At 45.9% G+C, this 24,466-nt stretch overlaps 1 protein-coding gene across 1 annotated transcript in view; it reads right to left on the bottom strand.

The window, feature by feature from the left end:
- Nucleotides 1-24,466, bottom strand: part of LOC124291769 (serine/threonine-protein kinase SMG1-like) — a 109,308-nt gene that overhangs the window by 65,893 nt on the left and 18,949 nt on the right. Inside the window, 14 exon segments of the mRNA XM_046728844.1 lie at nt 209-404; nt 6,432-6,534; nt 7,098-7,277; nt 9,758-9,859; nt 10,005-10,101; nt 10,318-10,427; nt 11,021-11,084; nt 11,087-11,181; nt 11,698-11,828; nt 12,229-12,359; nt 12,361-12,425; nt 13,379-13,452; nt 14,166-14,267; nt 22,504-22,655. Of these exon segments, the coding sequence (XP_046584800.1) occupies nt 209-404; nt 6,432-6,534; nt 7,098-7,277; nt 9,758-9,859; nt 10,005-10,101; nt 10,318-10,427; nt 11,021-11,084; nt 11,087-11,181; nt 11,698-11,828; nt 12,229-12,359; nt 12,361-12,425; nt 13,379-13,452; nt 14,166-14,267; nt 22,504-22,655 (1,602 nt within the window).

Raw genomic sequence — 24,466 nt, 5'->3', positions numbered from 1 at the left:
AACAGTCATTATAATACTATGTGATCTGCTAGCTGTACAAAGCTAAGATGACAGTTAAGACACAACTTGAATCATTGTTAATGACAACACTGTTTATAAGAACTATGGAATGTGCTAGCTATTCAAGACAATATGTACGCTTAACACTGCACCTGATGTTCTTTCTGTGACAACACTGACAATTACAAGCTCTAGAATCCTAACTTACTTTTGGGAGCATCTGCTGCGCCTCCGTCCTCTGCGTCCTCTCTGCTGACTTCACTAGCTATGGACTTGAGGACACTTTCTATGGTCATGAAAGTTTCCTGTGGTTTGCCTAGCGGTGTCCTCAGCCTGGCTAACACACAGAAGTTGGCAGCCTCCCAGGTGGCCCAGAACCACAGCAGGGACTCGTTCCCGTCGATCTACAGGGGGTAGAACTACAGGGTTAAACACACACACATTTATCAAACACATAACTAGGTAAACAGCATAGTCAAAACACCAGCTATTCCAGATATACGATCAAGTAGCGGTAATTGCGCAAATAAGACTACGCGCCTTAAATGAAAAAGAACCCACTAATTTTAAAGCTGGCTAAGCTTAAGGAATGCAGCAAAAGCATGGACTTGAAAAACAAGGATAACTCCTTAACTGACATACCTAGTTGTTTGTGAAGAAAACAACTCATTCCCCACATGGTGGTCCGCGGGAAGGAAACACAAGGCAGGAGGGTCACTTTCTTCGGGAATGGCGAGTTGCTGAGCAACCACCAATGGTCCAAGCTGTGGACATCATTAACGTCCTTTGACAGCCATGTCCACGCAAGTAATGACTGGCAAACACTGTGTCCGACCGCCAAAAACAACCTTGCATAATGGATGACACAGTGCAATTACTGTGAAGTGCCATAGTCGAAGCAAGTGCTCGAATCTCGTGGGGATGAGAGGGAAGACGTAGGAGGGTCCAGCCCAGCCGCTTTATATGCCTGAAGAATGGTTGTTCTTAACCATAAGGCAATAGTGTTTTGCTGACATCTGACTGCGATCGCCCGGACAGTGGAAGAAATAAACGCTTCCTTGTACCACGAACGCCTTTTTGGTGCGATCAATGTAAGTTTTGAGCGATGCTAATCGGACATAACAGTAATTCGCGCATCGCCTTCAGAGCCAACAATAGATGATAATGGCGGGATGGAAAACTGGCGCATCAGGTTGTCCTGGTAGTTGGTTTTAGCGATGAAATCAACACATACCTAAGTGCACAGAACCATGACGACGACGTTCAAACTTGATCCTAGTCACGCCAAGGGCGCTGAACCTCACTCACTCTAGCCGCAGTCGCTAATGACAACAACAGAAATGCCGTCTTCCTGGATAAATCAGCGAGGAAGCGTTATCAAGAGGTTCATACGGTGCACCACGGAGATGGTCTAAAACAGTGTTGAGATTCCATGCCGGGCGGATCTAAACTTCAACTTCTGGTCTTCAAGTCGGAATGAGCCAAGCATGGCCTGTAATTCTGGGATTTTGGAAATCCTTCTGTCAGTGGGAATCGCTTTAAACAGAGCTAATTGCCGCCAAATAAACGTGGCAATGGTGCCTCCTTCAGACGCCTGGACGCTCGGAGATAAAGTAAGAAATCTGCTATGAACTGAGGAGACACAGTCAGCGGATCCTGCTTCTTGGTAACACAAAAAGCGCTCAAACGACTGCCACTTTGTCGTCATACAAATGTCTAGTAGAAGTTCTGTGCCGCCGCAATGGCTTTGGCTGCTCTAGCGAAAACCCTTAGCACTCAGTGCTTTCTGCAAATGGTCCATGCGTGCAGATTGAATCGGGTCTGGAGCCGGATGCGGAAGATGGCTGTGAGGGTGCACTAGAACGTTCCTCCACGGGGTAGAGGGAAGGATCTCCTACCACTAGACTTTGTAGAACGGAAACCAGTTCCTGGCTGGCCACCAAGGCGCCGACTAAAATTAGTCGTAGCGTTGTCTCCTTGACTTTTCGCGAACTTTGGGTAATAGAACTGGTGGGCGGAACGATACGCTGCGGGAAGTCCCTCCCCCATGATAGGCTGAGAGCATCCACCGCCTCCAAGCCGCTGGATCTGGGAGTGGGGACACATACACTGGCAGTTGATGGTTTTGGCTGGTGGCAAACAGATCTATGTTTGGATAACCCAGTGCGTGACTTAAAAGAGTGAAGGCCTCCTTGTGTAGCATCCACTGCGGGAGCAACTCTGTCGGGTCTCGAGAGGCGCCTGCTAGTATATTGGCGGCACTCGAATATGCCGCACTCTCAACAGAATGTGGAGATCGTCGACCAGTTGAAAGAGCCGAAATGTCTGATCGAGGAGAAACTGTGAGTGTGTCGACCTGCCTTCGCCGTATGTACCATACCTAATGACGGTGGTTGTCTGTAGCCACTAGAAGACAAGTTCCTCGTGAGTCGATGTGCCCAATGATGAATAGCGAGGATCACGGCCTCCAACTCCAGACTGTTTATATGCCAGTTGATGTGTTGACCACCACAGGCCGGAGGCTGTCTGGTCGCGTGTAAGTGAGCGCCCAACCCTGCAGGAGGCGCCCACTAACAGTTGGCAATCCGAGGCTGCTCTGTCAAAGAGACTCCTCCTAAGACGCTCAATGGGCGCAGTCCACCAAAGAAGATAGCGATGTAACTGAGGTGGAAGGCAAAACCGCTGATGAACGTCTGCCCGACGAATGTATGGTTGAAGAAAACGCTGCAGAGGACGGTTGAAGACGCCTCTGCTGGTAAGATCCTGCACCGACGCCAACAATCCCAGAAGTGACTGCCACTCTTCTGAGGGACAGAGGTTGGGAGAGTGCATGTGGGAATCAGAGACTGAATCTTGTCCCACCTGTCCAGGGGAATCTGAACTAGGTTCTTGTCCGCCTGGAAATGGCCTCCGATGAACGCCAGAGTGTGAGTCGACAAGCTCCGATTTGTCCAAGTTGACCAGCCAATTCTAGTTGGCGCAACAGACGCAAGGGTGAAACTCGCTGTTGTATAAGAAGTAGACGGTCTAACAGGTGCATAAGGCAATCGTCCCAGGTACGGGTCGAAATTGATGCCCCTCAAATGTAGATACCGGGAAATAGAGTTGTGATAATGCGGTGAACAACCATGGGCCGCTTGAAATTCCAAATGGGAGGACAGCCCATTGGAAATGTTGATTGTTGAAAATAAAGCGCAGGGTACTTCCTGTCGCTAGCGATTGGAACATGGAGGTATGCATCCTGTAGGTCCAGGCTGATGAGAAAGTCGCGACGATACCATAGATTTGAGGTATTCGAGTGGACGCCATTCGAAGTGCGGAGGACGCTCCAGGAAAGTCTCGCTGAAATAGGACAGATTGTGAATCATCCTCATTTTCGCGGACCCTTTCTTCGGCACTAAGAATATTGGAGAATAAAACCCTGGTGTTATGATGGGATACGGGAGGAGTTCGATGGCTCTTTTCTCCAACAAAATCGCTATGTTCTCCGCTAGAAGGTTGTGTTGAACCTGAGAGTGATTGTGCCGAGCGGAACATTGTCAGAGGTGGATCGGAGAGGAGGGGAGCCGAAACCCCTGCCTCAATATATCGGTGACGATGGATCCTCTAGGATGGACCAATTTTCCCAAAAGATCCTTATTCTCCCACCTACCGGGTGTAGGATAAACTGGGACGACTGGAGGTGGAGTGTCCAGTCGCATGCGTGTCCCTCACTTCACTTGCCCCTACGCCGTGCCGCTCTGGGCGGAGCACGGCGACGCTGATATCCACCCCCGTCTGATCTAGGCTTGGCACCACGCCCCTGCCACGGTGGCGCTGAGTTTCTGGCACGCCGAACAGACGGTCGCCGAGGCTGGTAGGTGTTGGATGATCGGGAGGCAGGACGCTGTCCCTTTGAAACGCTTTCAAGGCAGTCTCCCTTTGGCAAAATCAAACACCCGCCGATAAACATCATGAATGGCATCGCTAAACAGTGACGACGATGACCAGGGTTGGTGGAATAATTTCCGCTGAAATTCAATCCCATGAAGAAAAGGAGAGGAAGCCTTGCCGACTTAATTACGCACGCTGGCAAGCCACCTAAGGTGTTCACGCAGGTCAGTGATCACTTTACCCCGCCATAGCATCATAGTTGTAAGATGATCCAGTCGATCCGATTTATTTCCTTAAGATCCTGAGTGATGGCATCAGTCGCTGACGCCAATGCCGATATAGGGCGGAGCATACGCTTAAGCTCTAAGTCCAAAGCCGCCGACCCTTGTATCCTGAACTTTATAGGAGGACACAGAGGAAGAACCTGTCACACGCTTCATTTCCTCATCCACCTTAGTCACTGTCTGGGCAAAGTCCAAGCCATGAATAGGATAGTCATCACGGACGCACTCTAGGGCGCTTTAATAGTTGGGTTGAGAGACATTCCCGCACAAATCTTCATCAAGGGTAGAGAGAATCTCTGACCGCCTCATGTGCTGGTAACATTAAGGAAGGCGAGTCCCAAATAGTAAGTGACTTTGCAACATCAGGGCCTGGTGAAGGGACTGAGGCTATTAAACGATCAGCAATCCAGTCAAACACGTGATCAAAGCCAAGGTGATTAGAGCCCGTGTCTTCCTCATAGTCTGGGGCAAAGTCCCTCTCAGAGGACGGTGAACGAAACGGCAAAGGGGAACGGCTACGTGCAGACGACGCCTTAGCAGAAGACGCCTTTACTACGCAGGTTCTCGACCTATGTTCGCCGCCGAAGACGGGACGCGAACGGGAGACGTTAAGCGAGGCACAGGAGCAGACAAAGTTGACAAGATAGGCACCGATGCTGGAGGGGCAGAGGTAAATCGCCGGAGGTGGCAAGGTGGCAAAGGCGCTGGAGGCGCCGTGAGGGGAGAGGCCGATGTAGCTGGTGGCATAAACGCATAGGCGCTTGATGTACCGCTTGACCTGATAGTAAAGTCAAGAGAGTGCTGAGCGTGGATACATCAAACTGCTGGTGGCCGTATGGCGCTTGCATCATAGACGCTTGAGGCATTGGAAACCCCGTGATGTGGTTGATACGCATAAGGCGCCTGCCCCGGGAACACTGGCTGGGGTGTCTGATACGGCGCAAACTGCTGGCCCATCGGTCGCTGTGGAGATGACATCGCAACAGCGGAGGAGGTGAGGGAGTGCCAAGCCCCGGCAGGCGCCCACCGATCCAAGCGCCGACGAAGCCTGCAAGCGCGGGTTACCAAACGCTGTAACACCCGCGACATAAGCGGCGAAGACATAATCTGAATGCTGGTGACAGGCGCATTCGTTGACACAGTTGACGCCGCAACACTTGACGAGACGAGTGGTCGCCAAGACCGTGTCGAAGTAGTAGACATACTCTTCCGCCTCTGTTGTCCCAGGCTTTCTTAACAACCTGTAGATAAACGGAGAAACTCTTGGGTGATAGCATCAGCCAGCTGGCACATTTATGGCCAGAGGTACATTGAGTAGTACATTTCAAACATCGGGATGAGGGTCTTTACGAGACTTCCCACCCCGACATAATGTATACAACTGGCGCTGTACATAGATCTGCAATGAAGCAGAAAACCCAGTAAACGCACATACAAAGTAATGAATATAACAGCAAAGTTGAGAACAAAAGTCTCAAAAGAACTGAAAGTTTAAGAGACCATAATACAGGCACAATAAATATACCACTATTATATGGTATAGTATATAAGCCTGAACTAAATGAAACACAACGACGATCAAATACGCAAAGTGTTTTAATGGCGAAGTGAAAGTGTGATGACGGACCGTATAAACGAACGACATCACTACACAGAACTACTGAATGACAAAAAGAAAGTGAAAGATAATACCTACACTTCTCGTAGAGGTACAAAAAACAAAATACACACAAAGTCAGTCTTTATTAATGCTTCACAAAATATAATCCCGTAGGATACAAGTTGAGCTGGCAAACAACACGTCTAACGAGGCGTGCGAAAAGCAATAATCTGAGGTGGCTGACGTCACCTTCCGGTGACGCATGCGCAGACGAGTAAGCAGCCGAGACCAGGAAGTGATTGCAGTTCTACGTCTTTTTGACATCGTCTGGCAAGCCACGCTTTTCGAGCCGTAAGCAATAAGTGCAGGAAGTAAGTAGTGCAGGATTAGTTAAAAATTATGATAGCAGCCTTTAAAACTTTAAACACAACATTCCCGTGATTGATAGGGTGAGTAACAGCAGTCAGGGTATCAATCAACAAGTCACTGTGTCAAGCCACTCAATACGCTTGGTCACCTGTAACATCGAACAGTATTGTTTATATGCATGATGTGGATAGAATACACTTATTGCTCAAAGTAAGATTATATCGATGTAAGATTATGGGCCTCCCAAAGTGCAAAAGTTTTCAAAGATATTTAAGCTTCATTCAAGACACACAGAAGTGACTGACCAGGTCAGCGAGAGTGACGATGTCGGCAGTCTTCTCCTGCTCCTTGTCGGAGCGCTTGGCACTGTGGTACATGGCCTCCAGCCAATACAACACTCCCTGTTGGCTGCAGCAATAACACAAGAAAATCATTTGTAGCTTCAAGTGCTTCAAACAATACAATTCAACACTGCAAACAGGACTGAGTGAATGTTTTTTAACACTACACCAATATTCCGCCACATTGTGGCTGCTTTAAATAATCTTGGACAAGACCAACTAGTAGCCTAAAACATGAGCATCAATACACAACACCAGGGTCTGATGATATGCATGCCGCCAAGCCAGTGAGCCTGATCCCCTGATCCTCTGTACAATGATCACCCCGTCCTCTATGCTCTTATGACAGGCAATAGATATCAGAGACTTATTATTTGCTGGAAACACAAGAATATTTTTTAACAGCACTGGCTTGACAGTAACAGAGAATCAGAAGTATCCTTTCCTGAACAACCCTTATCAATGACAACTATTTATATGTGCTCTGCAATACTGATAGCAAACTTTCACAAGTATTAGAACTGTCTCTGAGCTGAGCAGAGGATGTCTGCTTCCTGAACATTTACTATGGAGTAGTGGTGTTCTTTGTACAAACTTTCATGTTGCACGATTGTGACAACACTGACTCACCTGGGCTGCATGTTGTTGAGTAGATAGGCCATGACATGTCTGAAGTTATGGGAGTGGAACGTCCCCATTGGCTGTTTGCCGATGTGATTCCTCCGAGCTAACCATGCCGCCTTCAGTCCTACAACTCGGTCACGGCGCTGGCTGGCAAGAGCCTCTTCTTCTGCCTCGAACACAAGGTTACTGGAAGTAATTTGTACAGGAGATATCATACCATATCAATAAAATCCTGCAATCTGTTTGTTCTAAGTTTACAACAAGAAGACAAAGTCATCAATATCCCCGCAATGGCAAAATACTCTTCATGAATATGTCTACGAGTTATGATTATGTCAAATGTTTTGGTGTGTATATAGAAAAGTGGAAGAATAGTATTGAAAGGTTCTGCTCCAGAATGGAGCACTACCACCAGTTTCAATCTAAGTCAAACTTGTTGGCATGGAAATGCAAAGATATTTTATTCAGAAATCCAAAAGTACCAAAAGGCACCCGTACACCACCAGGCCAATCTATGTGCCAAGTTTAGTGAAGAAATAGTGAATGGTTCTGCTCCGGAAAAGAGCACTACCACCAATTTCAGTCTAAGTAATAGTAACAGTAATAGTCCGCTTATATGGCGCTCATATCCAGGCACATTGCCTGCTCACGGCACTACGTACATACTATCCCCGGTCCTAGGACACTATCGTACTTTCCGATACTTTTTCAACTCCCTGGGGATCATACAGCCATGTTGCCTGTTAGGCCCAATGAACTTAACACTCACATTGCCAGCACATGCTCACGGGTACCCATTTTACAGCTGGGTGAACTGAGACAATGTGGATCTAAGTATCTTGTCCAAGGGTACTACACAAATGTGCCCACCTCAGGACCAGAACCTAGGTGCCTCCACCGGGGATCGAACCCATGCCTTCAGCATGATAGGCAGACGCCTTACCACTGCACTACTGCACTCCAAGTCAAACTTGTTGCCATGGAAACGCCAAAAATATTTCATTCAGAAATCCAAAACTACCAAAAGGCACCAGTACACCACCAGACCAATCTATGTGTCAAGTTTGGGGAAGAAATAGTGAACGGTTTATGAGTTCAGCTCCAGAAAAGAGCTCAACCACCAAAATTTAGGCTAAGTCGAACTTGTTGCCATGGAAATGCCAAAAATATTTTATTCAGAATTCCAAAAGGCACCAGTACACCACCAGACCAATCTATGTGCCAAGTTTGGTGAAGAAATAGTGAACGGTTTTAGAGTTCAGCTCCGGAAAAGTGTACTACCATCAATTTCAGGCAAAGTCAAAACTTGTTGCCACGGAAACGCCAAAAATATTTGTTCAGAATTCCAAAACTACCAAAAGGCACCAGTGCACCACCAGATCTATCTATGTGCAAAGTTTGGTGAAGAAACATTTAATGGTTATAGAGTTCTGCTCCGGAAAAGAGCAGTACCACTAATTTCATTCTAAGTCAAACTTGTTGCCAAGGAAACGCCAAAAATGTTTTATTCAGAATTCCAAAACTACCAAAAGGCACCAGTACACCACCAGATCTATCTAACTTTGAGATAGGATGAAACATCCTTGTGAGTTCCAAAACAAGGGCCGTCATCCATTGAGACTCACGCCTTGTAAGACGCACTGTACGAAGATTACTGTCAAGCGTTTAATTTCTTGACAAGGGATTGCGTAAACGCCCAGCCCGGCCTTAGGCACAATAACAGTTGAAGTCTCCGAGGGCAAGATGTGTTCGTCTCCCGACATAGCAGCCATCAGAGACAGTGGCATAGCCAACAGCTGCCGAACCCTTGAAGATGTTGGAGGTAGTGACGCAGTATGTTAAACCCAGGAGGCACTGGGTATAGTGGAGGTGTCATATAGGTGCTGAATCTGGCACACTGTTCCATTGCAGTGTCTGCCTGCTGGAGTGAGTATGGGTTATAGGCACTAGATCTAGTACAGGCGCCGTACAGCTGGTAGCACCGTACATGCGCTAGATCTAGTAGAGGCGCCGTACAGCTGGTAGCACCGTACATGCGCTAGATCTAGTAGAGGCGCCGTACAGCTGGTAGCGCCGTACAGGCACTGCATCTGGTAGAAAAGCCGGACAAGACACTGGAGTGAGTGAGTATGATGGTAGAGGCGTTGGATCTCGAAGAGGCGCCGTACAGCTGGTAGTGCCGTACAGGCGCTATATATGGTAGAACTGGCGGACAGCCGCTGGAGTGAGCAAGTGAGTATGGTGTTATAGGCGCCATGCAAGCGCTGGATCTGGTGGAAACGCCATACAGGCTCTGTAGTGAGTAAGTCTGGTTTACAGGCACTGTCCAGGTGCTGGATCAGGTAGACCATACACCTTCCGGTGATGCGTGTACAGACGGATGTTTACCCGAGACCAGGAAGTGAACCGTCTGGCACAGCCACGTTTCGAGTCGTAAGCAATAAGTGCAGGAAGTAAGTAGTGCAGGATTAGTTAAAAATTCACATTACTTACTTCCCTTAAATGTAAATTCACTTGTTTCCATTTAGTCTGCCACTCTCAAAGGTACTTTTTCGGTAAACATTGCAAACATCATCACTATCATCTCCGAATTTGAATTAAACTGTAGCAAAGGCAGCAATGTGACCATCTTGATGGATACATTACTCGCAACTATATATTCCCACCTGGTGACAACATCCAAGGGAAGTATTTTGAGGAGAGAGTTGAAGGCCTCCTTAACTTGCCGCCGTAGGTCTGTCAGTCGGAAGGCACAGAGTTCCACACACCTACAACATACATGTTGAAAATACTGCAGGTAGTAATTCTATGTAACTTTAATAAATGAAAGAGAATGTGTTTTACACAACGCTTATAGAAATGTCAATCTGAGTAACTAACTGACTTGCACTGATATCAGTAGATTTCACTTACAGTTTGACCACCTCCTTGGGGAACTGGACTGTTGACTTGAACAAGTTTATCAAACATTGGTTGACTGCCATGAAGATTGGCTGCTCTGTGTTGAACCCTGACAACAAATACATGCATATACTCAAGTTATAAACCTCTGGAGGCAACATCCTATTGATTCTACAGGGATGTTCTAATTTTGTTGAAAGGTGCAATTCACCTATTAATGATTCAAAGGCTCGCACACAGAGTAGAAACTCTTAAATATCACCTAAGAATTGGGTTAACGGACACAGAAGCAAGATTCAAACTGATAAGCAGTGTTGCGGCTGACCTTGTCCTATGAGAGTCTTGATGAGTCTGATGAAGACTGGCTTGAGGAAAATGTGCTGTGATGTGTGAAGACTAGTGATGATCTCCGACACCCACTTGACCACCAGGCACCTACAACAAGGGACATTACTGTAGCATACCTCCACAGCTGCATACACACAACTGCAGCAATGTGACATGTTTTGGGGGTGGTTGACAGAAAGACCTCTTCAAGAAGGATTGTACATCACATGTCATAACTAAGTTGTGGATCGAATGCTGGTTTTCAACACAACCAGCCAGTGTTATATGTACTGGACGAGAGGAATGCCATTTATCACATTGGAGGGGGGAGAATGTAATGAGGAAATAATTGCAGAAGCAAGAACAAACATTAGACATGTTATTCATTTGTCGAGGCATTTACCTGACATCACCAACCCACTTCATGGCCACATGGGGCGGTGGGGTAGTCTAGTGGCTAAAGCGTTCGCTCATCACACCGAAGACCCGAGTTCGATTCCCCACATGGGTACAATGTGTGAAGACCATTTCTTGTGTCCCCTGCGGTGATATTGCTGGAATATTGCTAAAAGCGGCGTAAAACCAAACTCACTCACTCACTCATGGCCACATAGCACACCGACGATCACTATATTTGCTACTACACCAACTACAGCCCACCACCACTAGCTGATGAGGCTTCTGGAGGATGTGAGACTTGCCTGACATCGTAGGTTGTCTTTGAGTGGGCCAGCAGCTGCTCCGTGAGCTCCAGGACCTTGGCAAGTGGCCACTGGTGACCATGCTGACTGACGAGATGATGGCACTGTCCACTGGGGATGGCTGGGACAGCATGGAGCTGCTGGATGTGAAGTTGCTATGCCTAGAAGCAAGTACAAGATCATACACTGTAGATGAGCTTCATGATACATGGCTTTTCAGGTACATTAAGAGGTGAAGTCAAACCATCAACAATGAAATATACAAAAAAATATGGAACACATTGAACTGACTCATAAAATATCAACAGTGAAAACTGAGGTAACACATGGGTGAGTGTATTTTTACGTCCACTTCGGGAACTTCAAGGGATTCAAGTGTTCCACTACCATTCGCAAGGGAAAGGGAGATAAGCAAAAGATCATGAGTCAGATTGTATAGGAGCATTAGCTACTAAAATAACAGGTTGTTTTACAATCATCTTACAATCTAATAGCAAAGATCATGAGTCAGGATAAGAAAAAATTACAAATGTAAAAACCTAAATACCCAAACCGATTGTATAGGAGCATTAGCTACTGAAATAACAGGTTGTTTACAATCATCTTACAATACATCTAATCTTATTCAGTACAAAAGAAGTCACAATACAGAAACAGTACATTGTGTCAGGACTTACCTGCAGCAGTGGGAGTAGAGGGCGTACACCACGGCAAACTGCACCGAGGGGAAACACTCAGCGATCCAGGGCTCTGCTGGACACAGGTGGGTGCTCAGTAGGTCAAACACACTGGGGGACAGGGCCCACATCTAGATACAACAAAATACGATGTACACACCGGGGCCCTTATTCTCAAAACGTTTGTAGCCCTAAGAATTCTTAACTTTGATGGAATGGGTTCAAGAAGTTCGTAAGGCTACAAACGTTTCGAGAATAGCTAGCCTCATTTCATTACAACCATAGTGACATGTGTAAACAGTTTACACCAAAAGTTTTTTTCGTCATTTTTTTTCATGAACAAAATAGTCCAGAGGAAATGATCCTATATAAATCTAGACTCTAAAATGTTAAATGTCACAGTTTATCTAGGATAGAATGAGAATGAGTCAGTCACAAATACCCATTCACAAGTCTACAAGTGTACAAGCCTACAAGCCTACAAGCCAACAGTATCATACAGACACAGAGAAATGGCAACTCGGCACATACTCCAATGAGGTTGCTCTTGGTGTTCCCTATCTCTGCGAGTGCACAGACATCAAACAGGATGATGGCTTCTGCCTGCCTCATGCTGAAGGCAAGGTGGGAGAATGGGTTTTCCTCCTGGTTATCAAACATGGAGTGGGAGGGACCCCCCAGCTAGCAGCTTGGAGTAGCAGGCCTCAACAGAGCTCCGGATCAGTCTGAAACATTGCGACAAATGGAAATAGAATGCAAACGTGAAGGAGTACTGTGGAATGATTGGCACTTTTGAATCCCATGTTGGTGAATGGGTGATTGTTGTCACTCTCAGCAATATTCTCACTATATCAAGGCAGTAAATAGAGCATGGAGGCTGATGCAGATCTGAGGGTGGAAGCTTGAACACCAATGTGAATGTGGTATAATATCACACAACCAGTCAGGTCACACGTTGTGGTCCAGTCTTATGGTAGCCAAGCAAGGGAAGGGGAGGTGAAATTGGGTTTAACGTCGTGCTTGAGAATATTTCGCTCATATGACGACGTGCATGCGTGTGTATTTTGTATGTGCGGCTGCTTGTACTAGCCCAGACTTAAGCTGGTTTTATAGTGCTAGCCCACTGAGATACCATGCCGCAGTGAAGCATGAATACCCCACTCAGACACATTATACTGACTCTGAGACGACCAGTCCTTGTTGTACCCATTAATGCCGAACGCCAGGCAGGGACCAACAACCTTCCACTCTCCGGGCGGACGCTCTAACCACTACACCACGGAGGCAGTCAGCCAAACAAGGAGTGCATACTGCTTTAATACTACCAGTAGCAATATCTGACAAGCAGCCTGTTTCCTACATGGCCAGTATACATGGGTTATGAAGGGGAATATTTATGGATGTCATCTTTTTTATTATAAGGAGGGTCGGTGGGGTAGTCTAGTGGTTAAAGTGTTCACTCGTCACGCCAAAAACCATGGTTCGATTCCCGACATGAGTACAATGTGTGAAGCCCATTTCTGGTGTCCCTGCCATGATATTGCTTGAATATTGCTAAAAGCAGCCGAAAACCCAATTCACTCACTCACTATAATAACGAACACTGACATCCATTAATTTTTCCCATTTGTGTACCACTTCTAAATGCCATTCAATGAGGACTATGAAGTGTTACTTACCGTAGGACTCCTCCAGCAGGGGGACACTCTTGAGTCCGAGGATGGCGTGATATACCGACATCAAGTGGCCCAGCACCTGCACAACACCAAAACACAATCACACTGACTGACATCCACTGTAAACCAAAGGTACTGTTAACAGTTCCCGGATTTATATGGAATTACAAACTAAATAATAACACTCAATATTTGTTACAAGTGAGGGGGGATGAGGTGGGGTAAAAAAATCCATGCTTTCTAGATTCTAAAGTAATTCCAATTAGGGATTTTTTTAAACTGATATTTGCTGCAGTCAGTAAAACCTCTCCTTTCTGTGCAGGTCCACATAAACCAATGGGCCCCATACCACAAGCAATCATCAAATGTTGTGTGCCTAAGTCAAAGCATGGGAGTTACCATCAACTCCAGGTAAAACAGCTGTGTGGAACGGGTCCCAAGAGTAGCATATTTATAAATGTTTTGAGAGAAACGACTCATCTACAATTGTTTTGCTACAAAATCAATGTGCACTATAGAGTACCAGTTTACCAGGCTTATTCCTGTGAAATGTTCCCAACCAACAAACCAAACTTATTCAGGTGAGAAACATTAATAATAATAATAATAATAAGTCATCTTCTATAGCGCACAGTCTCCAAACACCAAGTGATTGCTCGCGGCTCTTAATCAGAATCTGATTCTTATTACCCCGGATAACCAAAGCTGCCTGTTAGGCGCTAGAAGGTTATAGTCATTATTCTAGTGCTGTTGTATTCCTCCATACACAGCCCCTACACTGCCCCTTCTTACCTCTCCTGAGTGGGACATAACGCAGCTATGCAGCAGGGAACCTGGACCTAGAACCTTGGTCAGGAATATCACCGGCAACAGGGGTCCAAACACCTCGACTACCTGCAACCATACACGTGACACGTCTGAGGCTATATCTTGATAAATCTACAGCGATGATGATAATGTTGTTGTTTAGTGCTGTACAGTTTTGAAAATTTTAATATAAATTGTATATTTATATACTTATCCTATCTCACAGTATGCACTTCTCTCTCTTGATTCAACACTGAGTGGAATGATGTAAACTTTTTCCCTAGGCCTCCCTTGTCCATCCGCCCAAGCACTCCATGCTACCCTCACTACAAAACAGCTTCCTAGCTCTCATGCAAAGCATGCTGCATGCACCACTAGCTGCCCACGTGACTATCTCCGAATCATCATTCTCATTCTTGGAGCCACTGGATATAATCCATCTTGGAGAATCTGCATAGTGGGGAGGATGGGCGGGAATCCGTCACATGAGATAGGATAAGTATATAAATATACAATTTATATTAAAAAATTTTAATTTTTAAACTTATCCTATCTCACGGTATGCACTTATCCCACAGTCGGACGGCGGGAAGCAATACCCTGTGTCTTGACAGTGCAAACAGCAGGAACTGTGTTGACTGGAAACAACCGTAGATAGCGATGCACAAGAGAGGCCTGTTACGCATGCACGCAACTCCTATGCTTGTGTTGAGTTTTCTGGAACTCCTTGGCTTACTAAGCACAACGTCTCCCAGGGAGATGGGTGCTCCCGAGCGATGTGGTGTTCGGCCGCAACCTCCGAAGAAGGACGCAGCTCAGCGAGAAAGTATATAACTCCTCGCCATGAGTTTCAAGTTACCCCCGTAAATTAAAGTCGGCTGACAATAATCGGGCCAGCCCCTGCTTCGAGAAGACCCCCACAGACACCGACCAGGGGCGGGTGAAAGAGAAGCACAACTCGGGAACTCCAAGTTTCAACATTCAGTTCCGGAACAGCATTAAATTGATCCTCACTCCTTTGCATAAGCTTAGTCAAAGGATGTGCCCGGCAACTTCGAAGTCGGAACCTAACGAAATCCGGGAGTGACACACTTCACTGACGTAATTGCTTCGAAAAGTAGAGGTCAGGAAACGTGCAATGTCGAACCCTTCCACATCCTGGTACAGAGCCGAGCTCCAGATTCGTCCAACCACCGAGGTGGTGGCAATATCTCCATGTCTTAGTATTTAACTGAAGTAGTTCTAACCCATAAGCAATCAAAACATAAGGCAGACAGCAAGTTCAGACGTATATTCAAGACAACACAGGGAAGCAGCAACCGCGAGGGACAGTTCCCTATCTGCGTTGGTGGGCCGTAGACAGCTGTTGTGCGAGCACAAGGGTTCCAAACTGGTGCAGGCCTTGGACATCCTTGACTGAGAGGTCTCGAAGGTAGTGCAAGGAGAAGAACGAGTCCATCGCCAGAAACATCCTTCCATAATGGCGTGGAGAGAGCAGTTACTATGCAGAGCCATTGTAGACGCTAACGCCCGTGTCTCGTGGATTGGAAGCTGTCGGGGCCGGTAACCCAGTGAAAGTGTAAGCCCGGAGGATGGTGGCTCTCATTCCAGAAGGATAAAGTGGTGCGAGACACTTCCGCCCTGGATGTTGAGGACATTGGAATGAAGAGGCGCTTGCGGAGACCGCGGCGATCTTTAGAAGCAGCAAGAAAAATCTTCAAAGCCCTAACAGGGCAAAGCTGCAGGTCTTCATTGTCATGCGGCCCAAGGATCGTGGACAACGGTGGCATGGTAAAAGTACGATCAGGTAGTCCCGGCAACTGATTCTTTGCTATAAAATCCAAACGGAGACCGAGGAAGACTTTGCCATGCTTCTTCCGTTCAAACTGGACTCTGTTAACGTCCAAAGCATGGAGTTCAGAAATCCGAGCAGCTGTAGCGAAGGCCACAAGGAAGAAGGTCTTGAAGGAGATCTTCTCAAAGTCTGTCTGAGCTAGGGGCCAAATGATGCAGCACCACAGATAAATCCCAAGCAGGAGGTCTAAACTTCTTAGACTGATCAGCCAACTTAAAGGACCGGAGCAAATACTGAAACTCAGAAACCGTGAAGAGCCTGTGGTGGTAGCCAGGACCGAGTTGATCGCAGCAAGGTAAGTGGCCAAAGTGGAACCCTTGACCATCTTAGAACCACAAATGCTGCAGAAACTCAGCGACGAGCTGAGGCAAAGTAGAAACAGGAGATGTAATGCCTCTGGACATGCAATATCTCTCAAAACGTGCAATATCTCTCAAAACATTTCCACTTCTCATCATAAAGTGAGAAGTCCGATGAGCAGAAGTGATGGCCATAGCTACTCTCCGCGAATACCCCTTTGCGATTAAGGACTTCTGCACATGCCCCAAAACGTCCAGAGACAGGGTGTGAAGGGATACATGACACCGATCCGAGTGAGGTGTAACAGTAGGTCGTCCCAATCGGGAAGAGGAACTGGGTTTAGGTCTGCAAGCTGTGTGAGATCGACAAATCAACTCCTGATTGGCCAGTAAGGCGCGACCAAAGTCAGTAGAAGCTGCGGTCGCTCGGAGTTTCTGGATGACTCTGGGTAGAAGAGCCGGAGGTTGAAAGGCGTAAGCATTGAGTCCTCACCTCGAGCTTTGAGATCCCACGCTAGTTGGTCTGGTATTGGCGAGACAAACTGCGGGAGCTGATGGTTGAACTGCGTAGCAAATAGGTCGACTTGGGGCCTTGATAATGGGAAGACCAGTTCCCGAAAGATCTGTTGGTTCAACTGCCACTCCGTGGGAGACGGCCGATCGGAGCGGGACAGCGCATCTGCGATGACATTCCTGACTCCGGGAATGTGTCTGGCTCGAGCATCAATGGCGAGGGAGTCAATCAGATGGAAAAACCAAAACGCCAACTGAAGAAGGTTCGCCGAACCCGTCGATCCGAGATGGTTGATGTACCAGATGACCGAGGAGTTGTCTGTCTGAATCAGCTGGGAGGACCCCCGAAGTTCCGTCGCCCAATGAACTCGAGTTCATTGATGTGCAAGTCCCGTTCTGCGGACGACCACAGCCCGGCTGTCTGATGATGAAGAAAGTGAGTCACCCAACCTTTGAGCCACGCGTCGACGAACAAGTGGTGCGTTGGAATGAACGGCATCAAACAAACTCCAGCGCAAATGTTCTGTTCGACAAACCACCACTGAAGAAAAGGACGTAAGGGTTCAGGAAGACGAATCAACTCCTGGAGATCCTTGGGACGAGATACGGACGCAGGAAATGCTGCAACGGACACAGTTGCAATTGTCCCGGCCGTGTCAATGCCTGTGCCGATGTCAAGAGGCCCAACAGTTCCTGCCACTGTCGTAAGGTCCTGGCCTGCGACAGTGCTAACAGAACTAGCTGTTGAATCTTCAGCCACCTGTCTTGGGGGACGAAAATCAGGCCCTGGTGCGTGTCGAAAGTTGCTCCGATGAATTGAAGGGTCTGGGTCGGTGTTAGTTCAGACTTTCGCAGCATTTAACAACCAGCCAAGTTGCCGGAGTATCTTCGTACTGAACTCCAACTGACGTAGAAGAACGACTGGGTCTCTCTGTGCCTGAATGCAGTCGTCCATGTAACTTTCGAACACGTCCCCGTGGAGATGAAGAAACCTGGTGATCGGCTTGGTGATCCTGGTAAATAGCCACGGGCCAAGGAAATTCCAAAAGGCAGGACGGTCCATTGATAATGGATCCCTTGGAATACGAATCAGGAGGAATTTTCTGCGAATCCAGATGAATGGGCACATGAAGGTAAGCATCTTGCAGGTCTAAGCTGACAAGAAAATCCCCTTTCTTCAGGATGGTGCGAAGAAGGACAATCAATACCATCCAGAAGTGAGGTGGGCGCTGGAGATAGTGGGCATTGAAAAGTTTCATGTTGAAAATGAGTCTTAGTTTTGTGGAGTTTTTCTTGGGAACCAGAAAGATGGGGGAACAGAACCCCGGAGTGCTGGGAGCCAGACTGAGAGACTGGACTGCACATTTCTCTATGAGCGTACCTACGGTGGAGTGAAGAACCTGGACCTGGTCCGCCCTACGAGGGTATCTGCAGTGTACTGGATGCACTGCCAGCGGCGGATGTCCGATGACTGGAAGGTGATAGCCCGTGGCAAGGAGGTCGGTCACGAAAGGATGGTCGAGTATGGTCCAGTTGGGAGCGAACCTCCCTAGTCTCCCGCCTACTGGAGAGTCGTAGATGGGGACGGCTGGAGGCGGGAGTTCCCAGTCGTACCCTTGTTTCGACGAGTCACTGCTTGGGGGCCCCACTCCCAGCTGGGGAGTCGGACTTGGGAGGATGTCGGGAAGAAGTGCCACGGGAGGACCTGCTACCTCTAGCTCGGGTCGAATGGCCACCAAAACCCCTGATGCAGTTTCAGATGAGACGGCACGAACCGTGGAGGCCTCCTCTGTATCATCGAAACTTGCAGACGAGACTTCTGGAGTTTCAATAATTCCACCGAAACTTGAAATTGAGTGTCCCAATCCACCTTCGTTGAAACTTCTCCAATCATGCCATTAAACAAGGATTCTGCAGACCACGGTTGATGGAAGAGTTCAGCCTTAAACCTGTCATCCCATGAAGACAAATTGAGTGGGTCGCGACGTCGAACTGCCAGGATATAGCCAAGGAAATGAGACGGCTGGTCAAGTACGATCTGAAATAGGTCCAGTATAAGGGACATACAGCCTCTGCTCTGATGTAAGCATCCTGATCGGTGAAAGAGTGCTTCACTGATGCCGCAACCGCGTCCCCCGCTGAGATGATGCAGTTGATCGAGGGTAAGGAACGACGAATAGCTGTGTCCATGTGAGACAGTTCTCTGTCTTCAACTAGAAAAGCTGAACAAGTCCTCTTCCCGCAAAGTGTCTGGACATCTTCATCCACCGAAGGGTAGTTGCCAAGGACTGGAAACCATGGGAGTGAGCTGCTGGTAGCGAAAACCTAGGGGAAGACAGGCCATCCTTAATCCGTTTAAGGCTTTTAAAGGCATGATCCAAGGACGTAGTGAGATGAGCAATACAAGGCCATGGTGGGAAAGTAATAGATGCAAGTCTCGTTGTCTCATGGAGAAGGAATGAGATAAATCCTCCAGGTTCTGTGACATAGGGAGGTGGAATCCACAACCGAATGTGCTGGAGATGTAGGATCAGGTGGAACACCAGGACTCGGAAAACCATTGATAAGATCGACGATCCGTAGAACCATATCTATGTCTGGAGGGGGACGAACCGGGAGAGGATGCACAAATGGAGACCCGCTGAGGAGAACGGGAGCAAGGAGGGGAGATATAGCAACAATAACGACGATCCCTGGATCTTGAACGATAGGCAGCAGTCAACTGTGTAGGAGGTCTAGGTTGACGGGTCGAGTACACAGAACCGGAAGTCCCATGATGACGAGAAGACGAATTCCGAGGCGGTGACTTGGAACAAAGAACCGATCTCAACTAAGCAGAGGGAGGCTTGTGCTTAGTTGAATGCGAACGAGTCGAAGAGTGGCATCTCGGCGGTGAAGTAGACCAATCAGGTCTATCCGGCGAACAAATCCGAATAATAATAGCAGACTGATCCAGACGACTCGGTGAAAGCCGCATCCGGGCTGAGGAGGTGTGACTGAAGAATCCAACAGAGTTCGGGGAAGTACTCAGATGATCCGGAGAGAGGCATTCCGCTGAATACCGCTTGGAGGAAGGCCGTTTCAGCGAAAGTCTATTCACCATATGCCGTTTCGGTGAAGTCTTGTGTTTCGGCGAACGTTGTTGCAACGAAGTACAATTTGGTGAAGTCTGTTTAGCAGACGATTGATCCAGTGAATGCTGACTCTTAGACTGGTGTTTCGATGAAGACCGGTTTGGCGAAAGCTGTTTCGTAGAGAGCCGGTCTAATTCTGGGGAAGGTGGACAGTCCGGCGAAAGTCGAGGTGGAGGGGAGCGGACAGGCGAAGCGTGATCCAACGAACTGTGATTTGATTTGGCAGGCTTTGGCGAGGCAGAAGATCGAGGTAGCTGGACACAAGACACACTTCTTTTCGCTGAATGGGAAGGACACAGCGAAGTAACCACTGACAGGCGTTGAGGCGAGGTACACTGGTTCCTCTCACTACTGGATGAACGACGAGAGCGAGAACGGCTCTGCGCAGTCAGGTGTAGATATCAGCTGATTCTTGTCCGAAACAGATAAGCCTGGTTGCCAAAATAACTGGCCGGGACGTGGTTGAAGACGAAGGACTCGGGCTGGAATGTTGAGAGCCCAACAAATGCCAAACATCTTCCGAAAAGTAAGAATCTGACGACGCTCTCATGAAATCCTCTTCATTCAAGTGAGGGGACTGTGACCGCCGAGCAGACAAAGTAGGATGCTTAAACTTTTCTTTCTTGGAGGGACTGGGTCCGTCAATTGAAGCGGCATAACGAGCCCTGTCAGCAACACTACGAGCGCAAGCCCGAGTGTAGTCACCAAATGCCTCAAAGGTAAGATCCTTTGTTATGAGAATGTCTTATATATCTATACATAATTCTGTATATATATCTATAAATCTGAAGTCTTTCTTAAATATATTTACATTCCCTAAAATACCTGTTCACCTTAACTGAGAAGCTATGCTTACCAGTGACCACTCTCCATTGTCTATAAGTAAGCTGGGGTAATGAAACAACGAGGTTACATAATTGTAGCTTGGGTTTTTGACTTGTTCAAGCAAGGTAACACACAAAGTGATCAGTGCCTATGTCGGGAGTGAACTGAATGGATTGGCCATGTCGGCAAGTTTAAACTGTCTACTTAGAATATGCCATGTCGGCATAGAGTGAATTTCATGTGAAGGATTGTATGTGTTATTATTCTGAGGAATGTGATGGAGCAGGAACAATTGTATATCCATGTGATAACCAAAGTAAGACTTTTTACATATACCAAGATACTTGTTTTGCACATTTGTACATATGTATAGACTGCCAGTAATAAAACTATTTTAAATTGTTGTGTGATCTCTCCACTCGTAACACCTTGCATTTATCGCAACGAGAGTCCCATTTACACTGTCCCATACAGTCAACACAATACCCATGTGGATCACTCGCGGAGAACACTTTATTACACCAGGAGCATTTTTCCTTCTTCTTTGGCTGGTCAACTTTCCCCATGTTGTAGACTAAGTTGAAAACGTTGAGCAAAGTAAAATACGTCCACACTCATGTGCGACAAGAAAGAGAATGATGATTCGGAGATAGTCACGTGGGCAGCTAGTGGTGCATGCCGCATGCTTTGCATGAGAGCTAGGAAGATGTCTTATAGGAGGGTAGCATGGAGTGCTTGGGCGGATGGACAAGAGAGGCCTAGGGAAAATTTTTTACATCATTCCACTCAGTGTCGAATCAAGAGAGAGAAGTGCATACCGTGAGATAGGATAAGTTTAAAAATTTGTTATTGTAGTTGTTGTTATAGTGCTGTTATACATTGTTGCAGTTCTACACTATTGTTGTACAATACAGGTGTTGAACAGTGTTGCTGTTGTTCAGTATTGTTGTTGTACACTGTTGTTGTTGTTGTTGCTGCTACTGTTGTTCAGGAAAACACAATGTTACAGCTGCTGCATACAGCACATACATGTTGAAGTAAGGTGGCTATGTCAAGCAAATAGCCATTACTGCATCAAATGCTAATAAAGGTACACAATATAGTACACTGAGCAGTGTTCAATGCTTCATGGTTTCATTTCAGTAAAGTGCTCAGCTGAAGGGGTGCTGACACGATGTCACTAGTTGATTAACAACCTGCACTTCCACTGACATACTTGATTGTATAAGGGTACGGAGCGCAGGAAAGATTGGTGACAGGCAAGGGGAGGTAATTGCACAGGTGGGGTTGTTTGTGTTTACACCTCGTTTCCATTCGACTTACGGTAGATAGCTTAACAGGTAGGTATAAGCATAAGTACGGCTGAATGTAAGCTAAAACATAAGAAGTATGTCCAATCAAATTCTAACAAAAATCATAAAAATGTCCACATGCCATATTTCTCCAGCAAAGTCACTTGGTACTACCTAAACAGACTTATCAATACTATTGTGGTTTTCCTCCTCATACAACCTCCTGAAATATTAAGTGCAACAAGTGAATGACATAAAATCTGAAACCATTGTTGAACAAATCTGAAAGTATTAACATAATGAAAAATCTGAATTTATTACTGAACAAGGAATACAGAAAGTCAACATCCTATTACGTTATTCTCCCCTCCTACAGGCACGAGTCATGACCTTCAGTCTACCTACCTTGTGTACGAGATCAAAGAGAGTCATGAGGTGGTGTTTGCTGAGCAGCTTAGTGAGGAAGATCTGTCTGGTGATGAACGGCAGCATCACCTCACAGTTTGGGGTGATGTTGTTCTGAAGCTGGCTGGCAATACATGTCAGACACAAGTTGGCTGCAACAAGGGGAAGAGCATGGGTAGAACACAGATTGTATCAATAACCAAAGTCTTTACTGGTTAAGTTAATGTTCACACAGGAAAATGGCAGTTGGAGAAATCTTTAACTGTACAAGTCTTCTAACAATGGAAAACATGTCTTGGCATGGAATATATAGAGATTACTAAACTAGTGACTGTCAGATACCATTTATCTTACAACGAGTTGTTTAAATAAGTTTTGAAACAACAAGGTGTAAGATAAATGGTATCTGACAGACACGAGTACAGTAATCTGTTTCCTACACACCATAGATTCGAATAGATTCAAATTTCATATTTTCTCATCGTAGCTGCACAATAATACACAACACAACGTTTATGAATGAGTGACGTCACATGCCTTCCTAAAGTACTGTCGGAAATGCTAGAAAAATGCTTTTTCACTTTTATTTAAACTTCATAGGTATTACAGTTACTTAAATAACAACAAATATCAAATATCAATAAATTTTGAGACATTCTAAAATGTGATTTTACTGATGAAAATACCAAAACATTTGATACAAACATTAACTGCCTGTGTTACGTCATCAGCATGAAACATCTACCTAATGTAGACCGAGGGAATAAATTTTGAGACATGCTCTAAAATGTGATTTTACTGATGAAAATACCAAAAACTTAGAAAAATAACGGGTAGTGGGACGTTATTTGATACAAACATTAACTGCCTGTGTTACGTCATCAGCATGCACGGTATCGACAGGTGAAATTGGAGAACACGCCGGGCTTAGGGTCATCTCAATAGATGTTTTTCTGCAAAATGTTGAATATGTAATGCATTATAGTATAATGACGGTTATGTAAGGGATCATTTGTGTATGTGTATTTGTTTTGAATTAAACATACGAATTACTGTACATTGGAAAGAATCTTATCACTTGTGTTATCTTATCGATTGATTGTAGATATGTGCAACGTTTTAATAAATGTTTTGCATGTCAACAGTATATTTCATTGCAAAAATATGGATGTAATACGGTCAGTTTAATCTAGTTGTGAACATTGGCCAAAGATTTAACGAAGTCACTGGTGTAGCTTCTTTAGAATATATATATTTTTCTTCTCATAAAGTTTGTAGACCGCCCGTCTAAGCACTCCCTTGTCAAAGTTGTCAAGGATGGTTTTACGTCCCGGTTTTGCATTTGAGACGGTCCCTCTCTTGTCTGATTTGTTTACAATATTGTAAACTTGTTGGTAAGACATGCCAACAGCTCTACAAGTTCTGTAATAAACCCTTTCTAAACTAATGAAAGGTTTACCTCTGTCTTTTTTTTAAGCAGAAAAAAACTATAAACCTTTGCAACAATAGACTGCAAATCGTTGGCCACAGTGGACGCTGTGATAAAGATGTGCATGCATGACGGGAAACTTATTTATCAAGACTTAACATTTATATTAATATTTCTTCAATAAAGAAACGATAATTAAGTAAAGTAACACAAACATTCAACATTTATTTGTTTAGGAAAAACGTTAATTCATATTTTTACACCACCTGTATTATTAGCATAAATGTAAAGACTATTTCAGATTTCTGTTGTTGAACTCTGAAAAAATCTTAAGTTGCTGTTTTGGTACCAAATTCTCTCCTGTAAACTGCCCTTTAAATGCATGGGAATGTTAAATCGGTTGAAATAAAAATTAGGTAGACAATAGACGAGTTGATATATTGATAAGATAGTACATGTATCACCTTTATAAAGATATTAAGGCTAAAAAGCATTTTTCTAGCATTTCCGACAGTACTATAATCACTACTCATC

The sequence above is a fragment of the Haliotis rubra genome, unplaced genomic scaffold (genome assembly GCF_003918875.1).
Source record: "Haliotis rubra isolate DU_JTF1 unplaced genomic scaffold, ASM391887v1 Scf1131, whole genome shotgun sequence".
Taxonomy (NCBI): Eukaryota; Metazoa; Mollusca; class Gastropoda; order Lepetellida; family Haliotidae; genus Haliotis; species Haliotis rubra.
The sequence above is the reverse complement of the archived record's forward strand: the minus strand, read 5'-3'. Positions and strand labels throughout refer to the sequence as shown.